Source organism: Seriola lalandi, unplaced genomic scaffold (assembly GCF_002814215.2).
Source record: "Seriola lalandi dorsalis isolate HSWRI2012SDOR001 ecotype SW California unplaced genomic scaffold, Sedor1 jcf7180002054678, whole genome shotgun sequence".
Classification (NCBI taxonomy): Eukaryota; Metazoa; Chordata; class Actinopteri; order Carangiformes; family Carangidae; genus Seriola; species Seriola lalandi.
In genome coordinates, this window is record NW_019525231.1 from 1140524 (window position 1) to 1153587 (window position 13064).

The 13064-nt window shown below is 38.6% G+C and overlaps 2 protein-coding genes across 2 annotated transcripts in view; one reads left to right on the plus strand and one right to left on the minus strand.

The window, feature by feature from the left end:
• Nucleotides 1–8453, minus strand: part of LOC111666591 (von Willebrand factor A domain-containing protein 7-like) — a 17802-nt gene extending 9349 nt beyond the window's left edge. The window contains exons 1-2 of the mRNA XM_087178165.1: nt 8231–8453; nt 8–80 (exon numbers count right to left, since the gene is read on the minus strand). Coding sequence (XP_087034291.1) covers nt 8–73 — 66 coding nt within the window. The 5' untranslated portion in view covers nt 74–80; nt 8231–8453. The remainder of the gene's footprint in view (nt 1–7; nt 81–8230) is intronic.
• On the plus strand, nt 1645–9358 carry LOC111666625 (prostaglandin D2 receptor 2). Its single transcript, XM_023422004.2, has 2 exons — nt 1645–1883; nt 3577–9358. The coding sequence occupies exon 2, from the start codon at nt 3584–3586 to the stop codon at nt 5000–5002; it is 1419 nt and encodes a 472-aa protein (XP_023277772.1). The 5' UTR covers nt 1645–1883; nt 3577–3583; the 3' UTR covers nt 5003–9358.
• The last annotated feature ends 3706 nt before the right edge of the window (nt 9359–13064 follow it).

Consider the following 13064-nt stretch of genomic DNA (forward strand, 5'->3'; position numbering starts at 1 on the left):
TAGGGACAAAGGCCACGGTGTGTCCTGCCATCAGGGCCCAGCCCAGCAGTGCTATTCCCAACACTGAAGTCATGATTAATCTACAGGGGAAAAAAAGACTCATTATCAGTTATCAGGTTGGTTAACTGACAAATACTTGGAAAATGACTGTTAATGAATTTGGTTCAATTGACCCATGTTCTGACTTGTCAAATGTTGTATACAAGAAAACAGACAAGAAACAGAGTTTAAATCCTGTGACAGTTTGTTTTTCATGGGGCTAAAACAGTGACAGTAAAATGTTAACATCGAAAATAAAATTTGGCATTGAAAACAAAATCTGAACAGAAAAAGGAAACATTGGCATTGAACACTTGGTTTGGAAAAAATCTGCATTGGCCCTAAACCATGTATTGGCACTAAAAACAATTCCCCTGAAAAATAAATCAGACATTGAAAAAAATTACAAGCTTACAATCTTATTATTGTATTTTATTTTGATGTGTTTGCATTATGATGTATTTTTCAATCCCAATCTCCTGATTTTTTCTTGATTTCTGCATTTTTTCAGTGACAGTATTTTTTTACGCAGTCAGCATTCTCTCAGTGTCGATCACAGGAGAAGAAGCAATCACAGTCAACTCCTGCGCTGTCAGTCCTGTTGTGCTGCTGCATGTTTCAACAGCTCAGTTTGAACTTGGCAGTGGCCTAACAATGGTTTCGTTAGATAAAGATGAGGCAGAAGATGCTTCAAGTCCATGTTTAAAGTTTTTTTAATTAAATAAAGATTCCTTTTTTTTTTAAATGTATGCTATGTTTAACATGACCAAAATTCATCATTACCTACAGAAATTTGCTGTCCAACTTTAGAAAACATGTCAAGGTATTAAATGTTTGTTTATTTCCAGATAAACTGCTTGAAGTTGGCTGTCTATGAGTTTTTATTCTATATGTTCAATACAGCAATGTGTCGACAAGAAGAAAAAAAACCTTTGACTTTTTTTTACTTTTGAATACTGAAGTATTTTTAAAATCAAGTACTCCAGAAATGTTACTCAAGTAAAAATTTGACTGAGCAACTTTCACTTGTGTTGGAGTAATATTTGACCAGATGTATCTATACTTTGACTCAAATAATGCAGCTGTGTACTTTGTCCACCCCTGCTAAAATGACAGAAATCAGGTCGCTTAACTGAAAACCCATGTACTGTGTTGATTCAATAGAAGAATATTTGTATAATTGTTTCATATTGAGTAGTGTTCACCAGCAGATGGTGGCAGAGACGTTTGTAACCATGGAGGAAAACGTTTTCTCTTCACACTTTTTTCTAATAGCTACAATGAATTACCAAGTAAATAACATTTGCTGGTGTTGTCCAGGAGTGTTTGGATAATGACACAGAGGATGTCTGTGTGGAAATATGTCTGGATATACGTAGACTGCGCTTTGTTGATTTGGTGTATTTTCATGGGAATTACAGCACAGCCTGAAGTGTCATAGGAACTAGTTCATACAAGTCCGGCCTTGGCAGGATGATGTAGGGTAGATAAAGGCATGTCACATAAATCTCATCTCTTTTTTTCTTTTTGGCTGTTCTCCTCTCTTTTTCATGGGACACTTTCCTCTGCCTCTAGTCTATACCTGTCTGAGTTGGAGTATCACTCATCAGAATTCTTATCAGCCCACAGGGTGGAGCAAAGGGCAGTATGTCAGTACGAATGTGTCAGTGTGGGGTGTGGTTGTAGCAGGGATTCAGTGAGTGTCTCCATAACAGCTGTACAGAGTGGCAGAACTGGAGGGATGAGTGTCTGTAACAATAACACAAAGAGGACAGAACGAGAACAGGAATTCATGAAAGATTAAAATGTTTCCTTCTCCTCGCTGAGTGCAACCTTACATCTAGGTGAGTGAATTAATTCAGTTTAAAGCATCCTGATGACTGACTGTGGTTGTGATCACATCTGTAACTATCTCTGAACATTAGTGCTTGTTATGTCATGTTATGAATATTTTGTTGTTGCAGGCCTAAATTTTCCATGCTTCACTATTACTCATACAAGTGTGATTTTTCTATTATATTTAAATGACAATTCAGTTTTCTTATTCAAACATGGTGATATTGGACCCAGTCATACAGTCATACATTAGATACTTTCAAAAAGTGCTGGCAGGGTTAGTCCCTCTTTGGTTTGTAATGTAGAAAGAATGGCTTCTGATAGAGATATTGCCTCTTATCAGCTCCTATCATGCTATACCAATAATAAACTAGCAACTGCATCTAAATGTCAAAACCACCCAAACAGCAGAGCAGCTAAAACTGAGTTTGCGATAAACAGTTTGAGATAAAGAGCCAACTGACATTTTGATATGAATTCCTACATTAAGTTCACTGGGCCTCACGTTCTCAGTGTTTAACACTAAAGGCAGCTGTCACACCAATACATTCACAATGCAACATTTTTTAAGTAAAGGGTCCTGTCAGCATTGTGTCATGGATACGATATATACTCACATCTGTATTTATGAGCCAACACTGTGCTGTGTTTACCTCATCTAGGCAGTCAGTGTAAGTGACCATGCAGTGTGTAACACAATGCAACATTCATTTTGAGGAGTCAAATCTTTATTCTACTGTATTTAGTGATAACTAGATGTTCCACATTTATCTCTGAAGCACAACTCATATAACCACAACTGAAATAAACTGAAATATAACCTGTTTTTATACTATTATATCACGTGTTAAACTCCCTAACATTGGTATCAGTATACAGCAAATAGGAACTGGTTTTCTGCTTCCTCTTTTTGGGTGAACTAAGATGTGTTAAGCATAATTATCCCAGCAGAGTACAGAATATTCTCGTTCTCATTCAACAGGTCTTGCAGCAGCAAAAAAAAAAAAAATTGCGACATACAGTCCCTACCATGCATGCAGCCCATCAAGTCAGTCTTCATGATTCTGGTGGCTTACCAGCTAGCCAGTTGTACCAACTTTACAGCTAACTTCAATGAAGCTACTGCTAACGACAAGTAGCCTTATTAGGTCATTCCTGACTTATTATTTTCTTGGTGACATTGATTATACCAGGTAATGGCTGTACAGTTGGAAGTCCCTGCTGCCAAGAATAATGCTGTTCAACAGGAGCCATCATCTGTAATCATGTCAGTCATGTTGTTTTAATCCTTACAATTAGTAGTGTAATTGACTTTAACAAGGTTTTCTTAACTGTCTCCTTGACAGCAAAGTACGTAGGTTTGTAATTGAACAATTAAGAATATCAAACGAGAAGAGTATGGTGCTTATTTCATTTACCCAAAGTATATGAAGAAAGGAAGTGGTGATTTATCAGCTGTCTAAAGGCAACTACTGGTCATATCACCATCACCACCATCAGCAGCATGCGTGTAAGATATTGTTTTTGTAATTTCTTTCCTCTGTAAACAACCATGAGCATGCATTAAAAACACCAGCTACTGCAGGAGGTCACATACATAGCAATTAGCTTTCAACCAAGCAAAGGCCCTATGAGCACCAGTGCCAGTCTGATCAGTTCTCCATTAGTTTGTTGTCACTGTTTTCTACCTCTTTTTTTCAGAGCACCAATGTCAAACATGACCAGGGGGGAGCTCCTCTGCCCCTTGCTACAGGACATGCAGAACCACAGCGACAACAACAACAACAAAGAGGCTAATTCGGTGGTTGTTTGCATCCATGGTCTGTTCTCCTGCCTGGGGATCTTGGAGAACGCCCTGATCCTCTGGGTGGTTGGCTTCCGCCTGCGAAAGCGCACAGTAGCCTCTGTCTGGGTGCTCAACCTCGCCATGTCTGACTTCCTAGCCACCCTGACACTCCCCCTTTTTACCTCATACCTTTACTACGCCCATAGCTGGGAGCTTGGCAACCCACTTTGCAAAACACAGGCTTCCATTTTCTTCTTGAACATGTTTGTGTCAGCTTTCCTGCTGGCAGCCATTTCACTGGACCGCTTACTTTTGGTGGTCAAGCCAGTGTGGTGCCAGAATCATCGGTCAGTGGCAGGAGCATGGAAGGTGTGTGCATTGGGTTGGCTATGGGCAGCGATTAATACCTTGCCTTACACCTTATTCCGTTCAGTTATTAAGAAACATGATGGGCGGAATTTGTGCTATCATGATTTTGCCTTGATTTTATCCTCTCAAGCCACTCTGGAGAGAGATTGCAAAGTAAGGCATGCGGCAACAGCAATCTCCAAGTTGCTGCTAGCTTTCCTCTTTCCCCTGGCTGTGATTGCTGGGAGCTACATCCAAATAGGTCTCATCCTGAGGAAAAGGAGCAAGAGGAGGAAGCAGAGCACCATGAGACTAACTGATGCACTGATTGTGTCAAACAAAAACGGAGGATCAGGAATTACAAATACCCAAAAAAACACCAAAACTAATAAGCCTCTGACTTCCCGTCCATCTTTAACCTCAACACCTACTACCTTGTCCCCCACCACCTCGAATCAGATCAATCAGGGCCAGCTGTCCCAGAGCTTCATCAAAATGGTAACATTTGTGATTGCAGCATTTGCACTGTGCTGGGCTCCCTATCACATCTTCTGCATGATTGAATTGACGGCCCAGTACCGGAGGAATAACCTCAGTTTAGTGGAGGTGGGTCTGCCCCTAGCTACAACCACTGCATTCTTGAATCCAGTGTTGAACCCCATTCTGTATGCCTTCAGCTGCCCACACTTCTGTCAAAGGATACGGCAGAGTCTGGGAGCAGTATTTGCCACATTGGTAGAAGAGGAAGGAGGGTTGCTGATGGTCCCAGGGAAAAGTATACGAGCTCATATTAGAAGGAAAAGCAGTCGAGATGTGAGCCCAGCAACACCAGGGTCACCAAAGGGTTCATTGTCACCCAGTAAATCACCTGACATCCAACAGCCCTTCCCATCGCCTATGGCTTCTGAATTCCTTGAAGACCCTCACATGGAGAATAAGGACATGAATGAAAAAATGAGATGGAGCATAGATGAGGTAGTACTGGATTTCTAGCTTTATGTTTGAGAAAGCAGAATGCTTATTTTCAAACATGTCAGATATGTCTTTGTGTAGAAGGCCTCGGACCTATCGTATTATAGCTGTGGCCACCACAAAGTGTTTGGGAAAGGAGTGACTAGTGTGCTTTGATACAATATTTCCATCCTTTCCAGTAGTATGGCTGTAAGGATAGAAACATCAGTCAGTTTATCCACCACTTTGGTCCAGACTAAAATATCTCAACAATTACAGCATGGCTTCCCTTGAAATTTTATACAGACATTTGTGGATGAATCCTACTGACTTTGGTGATTCCCTGACTTTTCCTCTATGGCAACCATGAGGTTGACAGGTGCGATTTGATTTGATGTCTTGAAACCTACAGATTGTTCTGATCTATCCTTTTTTTCATGTGAAATCCTGTATAATGTTGCTTCTTCGAGCCCGTATTCAAATGAAATGTATTCAAATAAAACATGAGAAAGGAAGGACCTATGCAAATTGTGACAAGGGGACACAAGTACACAGCGCTTTTGTTAAGGGATCACAAGCTAGAAACAGTAAAGACCGAGAGATAGAGGACAAAGAGATTGAGTGTTTGTGCCCTACTGGCCACCAGAGAGCAGTATAGCACTGATTGCATAAACAGAGGTGAAATTACATGGTAGAATTGTGCTTTTCAGTTCCTGTAATCCAGGAGCACTTTAAATCTGAACTGCTGTATGTCTGACCACCTTTCTGAGTGATTGGATTTGATTATATCTGATATCCATTTTGATTGACTGTCTCATCGCCATCACCGCAATTGTCTGGTTTCATCCCACGCAATTGGACTCACACACACACACACACACACACACACACACAGTCTGAGGTGTAATGTAGGCCACAGCAACATGGGATTACCATAGAGGTAGTTGTAATTTGGAGAGAATATTAGAGAGTGAAGATCCAGAATATAAAGACAGCACAGGATTAAATCTAACAGATCACACTGACATATAAAGTTCCACTTTTCCTCTCAATCATTCAGTTCCAGCACATTATTTTTATCTCACTTTGTTTCTGTCAAGGAGAACATGTAAAGAAAACATTAAGAACTTTAAGAGAAGTGAAAAAAAAGAAAAGTGAAAGATAAAATTCAGCCTCCCTCCCCACCCAAATAGTTTTCGCTAAGGCAGGGGTTGGAAGATCCAGTTGACAAGCATTTGAGACAAGGCCAACAAATGTGAGTAAAGACTTAAATAGAATTAAAATTACTGCAGAAAAGACAGCAACACATGAGATAAAAGATAATCCACCAGCATTTGAACAGCGAGAAATTTCACAACATAAGATGTTGAAAACGATAGAGCCAGAGGAAGAGGCATCAACTGTGAAAAACAGTTGGTACAGATAAGAAATAAGGGAAGAATGTAAGCTTTAAAGGGGTTTAATGCACTGCTACAGTACTTATAACTGACAGATGTTAGCTATAGAATTAAAGTCGAATTGCATGTCAATGATTTTCTTTTGACTATCATGTACTATAATATACACTGGTGCATACACACACACCAAAGAAGAATATGCATTTGTAATAAACAAAAAAAGTTGAATTGTGTTTGAGAGTTAGAGAGTGACTCAGTACATCTTTCCATATGTTTATATTTCATAGAAAAATCTCTTGCTTTTTACTCCACTACATTTATTTCACAGCTGCAGTTATTTGCTACTTTGACAACAAGGATTTTACATTTAAAAACTAAAAAAATACATCTCTCACAGTTTAATTTAAACTACTTGTTTCCAATCTTTTTGGCTTGTGGCTCCTTAACTAAAGAAGTGTGTTGGGTAGGTCCCCTTCTCATCTTTCAGATGACTATGAATTGTTATCAGTTCCAATGTCTGTGATGGTTTCTTCTAAATATTTGGCTCCCAGAGGTTAAAGTATCCAAAATTTTGTTGTGCCAACTCCCTAGGTTGAGAACATCTGGACCAAGCAACTGCTGAGGTGGGGAAATGACATAACATGACTTAAGAGTTAACTTAGACTGGAGATGGTTGACTTGAATGGACTTGACATTTTTTTCATGATATATTTGTATTTTTCTACATATTGACAACTTACATTTTGTTTTAGAAACATGATCGGGTGATTTCTGGTGCAAAGCCCACAAACCTGGACGCAGTAGACCAAAACACACAAGGCAGCTATAATGGGGAGGGGCTAAGTCCAAGAATTACTAAAAATTTGGATTGGAGGAGGAAAGAGAAGGGAGCACAATTCAAGTTCCGCCTAGAGATTTATGGTAAAAGTAACAAGAAGGGCTTTATAAGGTTTAAACAGCTGCAACAGTTTTGTGTTTGACTTACAGCAGGGACTCAACTTGCTTGATTCTGACCACAGTAACTTGGGACCTGCTTGTGACTTGCACGTGTGTGACACTAGCTGCACCTCGAGCCACTACGGCAGTAACGTTCTGCTTATACATTTATGTCAGTATTAATAATCTAATATGACATGTGCCATGCACCTTTTGCCACATTCCTGCAAAATTCCTCATGTAATACTGCCTCAACATTTGCCCTTTGCCCTAAATATTTAAAATGGCTAAGACAGAACAGACGAACGTAAATCATGAAATTTGGCACTAAAAGCAACAAAAAGGGCAAAAGAACAAGTTCAAAAATCTCACAACCCTGGTTGGGTCAAAGACACACATTGCAAGGCCCAAGGGACGCTGTGCTCTACTTGACCTTGATTCTCTTGGCTTGTCTCTAGTATAATAACATCAGTCTTACTGCAGAGACAGTACTTCTACTTTTTGTATTTTAAGTACATTTTTCTGACACTGTACTCTTTCTGTAGCAGATATTTTATTTTAATATGCAGAACTTTTACTTGTAATGGAGTATTTTAAAGATATTGTCACTTTTACTTAAGTAGACAAACAGGGTCTAATAAAGTTTAGATTATGTATTATTGTGTTAGTTTGATCTCTCGCCAGTAAATGTCACTGTTTCCTTGGTGTATAAATGTGAATAAGAGTTTAATAGATTCCAGAATATAAATCTTAAACAAACAGGTTGATGCTGTGGTTTTTCATATAAAGTTAGTAAGAATTAACATCACACCATTTTGTGAAATGGATGTAAACATATGAAGAAATAACAGTCTACATATTAAATGATACAAGATCATTTAAAAGTGGAGAAAATAATAAATCAACTTGTTTCTGTAAATGTCAGTATTGTACTTACCCCTTGGTTCCCAGATGGGACCAGCAGTTGTTTTGGCTTCAGTTGGTGAAGAAATTCTGATAGAAAAGATGTTGTTTTCTCTCAGATTATACAAGTGGTTGAGGATGGTTTCAGTAGCTGACACTCCTTCAACTAGTTCCTGCCTTCTTTTCTTATAAAGCATCCGAGGACGAGACTTCCTCTGTACCACTGTATATTTGATAGTGCTGGGAGGATTGCTATGCTCTTACAGCACATTCAGTCACATGAATTTGTTGCTGCTGTGACTGATGGTTTTAAAGGAAGTGGGAGTGTAGTTAGGAAATTTCCTATCTCTTGTTGCACAGGTTGAACTGTAGGAGACTTTCACAACGCTTAGACAGAAATATAATTGCACATATTCATTCGTGATCTTCCCAAGAATCAGGGGGAGATTTTATCTTCATTAAGAAATGATTTCTGACAACTTTATCTACAGAATGTCAGTGTGGACAGTGAGGACTGAAGCTTAAAGGACATGTCCAACTGGTGGAAACACTAATGGACACTGAGACAGAAATATGTAAGTGTGTTTACTATTGTTAGATCTATCTCTATAAACTATAAAGTTAATCTTTCAGTGAGCAGAGATGACCAGAGAACAGCCTGGAATGGGACGACCATGAGGAGGAGGGGAGTGATCACTAAGAACTGTGGAGGTAGTAGGTGACAGGAGAATGGTGGCAAAGCTCTCACCCCTGTCGGAAAACGTCTCCCACCCCATGCAGTACACTCTGACAGCACAGTACAGGAAACCTATGGTATTTCCTTCCTGTACAGCAAACACTGCACTCAGTAGATCACACACACCAGGAACTGACAGACTCTCCATGTGCAACAATGTGCAATAAGTAATACACACCATCCATGCAATATACTTAATTTGCTGCTTTTTTTTGTAAATATTGAATTGTACACATTATATTATTATCTATTATTTATTTATATTTAAGTATTTGTTACTGACATTTTGCTGTCTTTGCTTTCTTTCTTATACTGTCACTTTGCTGCTGTGACACTGCAAATTTCCCCAATGTGGGACTAATAAAGGAATATCTTATGTAATTTGGGAGTATTTTTTAGTTTAATAAATTCCAAAAGTTACCTGTTTTTTTGTGGTCATGTCTCCTTCTTTATGTTGTATACCTGTAGTCCCTTTGCCTTAGTACTTTTTAGGTCCTGGTTATGGCCCTGTTTGTACACAGATATTTGTAGATACCAGTAAAACAAGACTATGTAACGTTTGTTGGGTAGCGGTCATGTAACTACAAGTGTCAATTACGACGTAATGGTAAAACCAAAGTAGACAGGAGTCCTTAAGTCAACTGAACTGACTCAGTAATGTCTAAGGTGTGCTAACATTCGCTTTTCAGTTAGCCACCACATGCTTACTGGCCATACCAGACCAGGTGAATCTGGAGCAGAACAAATCCCCAGGGTGTACTAACCTGAGGAAATAGCCTCTCTTTATCGGAACAGATAATACTAACATGGTTTCTTCAGAGATACACTGTTGCTCATGAAGTTGGATTAAAATATTTTTTACCTCTTTCCATGAAATGATTGTGACAATGTGATTTATTCTTGACAGAAAAAGTGTATATCTTCTCAAAACTTTAGTAGTCAATCTCTTCCAAAGTGATTACTGATGCATTTAAATAGGAATAAACAGAGGATTGTGTCTGTAAACGAAATTATTCCAACTTTACGTGCAACAGTGCAACTGTTTCTGATTACTCTTTAGCAATTACTCAGGAATTTGTGTACGTTATTGTGAAATGCCACCACAGTTTCCACATACATAAGGTTCGAGGTGATCTTTACTTTACTTCCATTTCCCTACATTTTCTCTTGTACTGTCTGCACCTCACACAAAGGCTAAAGTGCCAAATATATACTGTATATATACTGTATATATACAGTGTATATACAGTATATATACATACATATATATATATATATATGTGTGTGTGTGTATATATATACATATATATATATGTATATATATATACAGATATATAAAAAAATGTATTCAATCTTTCATTTGAAAAGGAAGAATATATCATTTCTTCTTTCAAATGTTACATAGTTGAAAGATCTTGGTTTAGCAAAGATTCCTGACCTTTTTTATATCAATCACACTTTTTTGTTTCCTGGTGTTTAATGAACAATAGCAACTTGGCTGCTTGTATCTCAAAAGATGTGAGGAATTGACCAGATAAAATAATTTCTCTTGCTAAATCCATATAACTTGACTGACATTGAAACTATGATTAGGATTGCAGTTGAACTGATATTGATTGTGGAATGACTTTGCCCCAATTGCTCTCAACCTAAAGCTGTTTTGACACTTCAAACCAAAAGATACAGGATTATAAACACATGGAGTCCTGGGGTTCCCTGGGGCCGAATGGTTAACGCACATATTCCAGCTGAGGACCTTTGTTTCACATCTGACTCTCATTCATACCCTACTCTCTCTCCCCATGTTTCCTGTCTAGCTCTACACTGTGACTGTCATAATGTACAAATGTGAAATGCCCCATAAAAATCATATTAAAAGTAAACACACTGAATCCAAGTTCTAATACCAAACAGAGCATTCAAACCTAAAAAAGCTATAAAAACAATTTACTGTACTTGGTAAACAACAACAACAACAACAACAACAAACAAACAACATTCTACATTCTTACCCATTGTGTAAATGAGCTTTGCCAAGTGTTTGTTTTGTCGTGTTGTGCAAGTATAACCTAAACTGACCTACAGGTAAGCCCATCATTATAGAGTGAAAAAAGTTAATATCAAGAAAGTGCAGAATAGGGAAAAAACTGGAAGAGGATGCAGCTAAGTGCCTTATAATGACAGTTATTTTGAAGGTGAGCAGTGCAAGTGGAAAATATTTGTGTTGCCAAACTGCAAATTGTCATTGTTTTGTTCGTTTGAGCAACAGAGCTTTTTCACAAAAGACTTTAAGCAGCTCAGTAAGTAAAAAGTGAGTGAGAATTATACTGGTGGCACTTTACAGGATCCAGTCTATGCTTCCCTTTAGAAAGTTGTTCAGTCAACAATGTCATCCTATAGATTATGGTGACATTGTGTATATGCATGTGTAACAAGTAGTGGGAGATCCCTTCCAAGTCACCATGGGGTTGAGTCACGCCCACTTCCTGGTTTTAATTGTTTGGGGAAAGCTATATATTCACCTTGATGCTGCTGTCTGGTGAGCCTGTGGTGTGCTGTCTTTGCTCTGTTTGTTTTGTTGGTTTAGTTATTGTGTTTTGGTCTGTTTAGTTGTTTCATTGTTTGCACACTGTTGTCCCTGGTATTGGTTTGGTTATTACCCCCAAGAATTTGTACCTGTCTCAAGTTCTAATACCTGTTTCTTTTGTTTGTTTCAATACAGTGCTGTAGGTGCGGCAGCGAGCATGGCCCGACGGTGGAGGGTTTGGTGGTAGAGTTCCTCACCTGTGCTTCGTCACCCCTCATATTAGTGTGTTTAGTAAATTTTGCACTTCCTTCACTATTTATTTGCATCCCCTTTGTTGATTTGCTGTGTGAGTGTGTAGGGCACCGGAGTGTGGTGAGGTGCTTTATCCCAGTGTGAATTTTCTCCCTTCCCTGTCTGCGGCCACAGCTGCCAATCCTACGGCTCCTTTTTCTTTATTTTGTGTTCCTGTTATTCATTTATATATGAGACAATTTGGAACTTGAGGCACTTATGTTTTCTATTGTTGTTTTTCTTTTCTCTTAACTTTAATAAATTGTTGTTGGTTTTTATTTATTGATCTTTTAAATAAATGTGTATTCTTGGGGGAAATCCTTGTCTCAGTCCATCTTTTGTCACCTGTATCAGTAAGGTATCTGTGGATTAACTGTTTTACTGAGGTATTAAAGGGGGTCAGTAGTACCCGAATTTTTCAGTTAAATCTTGGCCTTGCCACAGCCCGCCCACACATGATTTCAACACTGTGAACTATAGCTGATCTTCTCTCAATGATGAAAACAATTTAGTTTATAAGGCATTGTTTGGCAAGTTCCCCTTCAACCTTTACTTCTCTTTAAAGACTCGAAACAACTTGTCATCCCTTGATTTCTCAGATAAATACTGAGCTTGGTAAATCAGCTTGTAGTTTTGCTTGGTCTTTGTTTGTTTTATTTTTTGCACCATACAAATGGCACAAATTACAAGACATATTGAAATTAGAGAGGTTTGTGTCAATAGGTCATTTCAAATGTAATAATATTAATTTCAGTGATATCTACTGAAATGAGCATGGTAACCATCTAGCCCGTGTTGTAAGACCACCTAGACACACTAGATGCTGTGTGAGTCAGTGTAGCATCTACTCTGTATCAGGACCAGAATTCCAGTCCAGTCATCCCCAGTGATGGACCAGCACCTGCCTTTTCTTCTGCGTCTCGCCTCATCAATCATCAACAACCACATTACAGTAACACCTTGGAATATTATCCCTGCACAGAACAGAGTCTATACTGTGATCTTTTGCACATCCTGCTCAGCAGGAGTTTTGTCAACACTTTTGTACATAGTTTTTTTCTTTGTTTTATTTTTTTAATATGTGTATCTATGTATATTTATCTTTTTTTACTGTTGCAGTATTTTATATTTTTTATTGTTATTTCCTGTTAATATGCGTATTGGATACTGAGGGATGGACAGTGGGGGGGTACCATGAAGGCATAATCCTAACTGCAGAGGACAGGGTTTGTGTCCAACCTGTGGCCCTTTGCACCATATCATCCTCTCTCTCTCTCTCTCTTTCTCTCTCTCTCTCTCTCTCTCTCTCTCTCT

Coding starts and splice junctions, on each gene's coding strand:
- LOC111666625 (XM_023422004.2), top strand. CDS start 3,584: ATGTCAAACATGACCAGGGGGGAGCTCCTCTGCCCCTTGCTACAGGAC.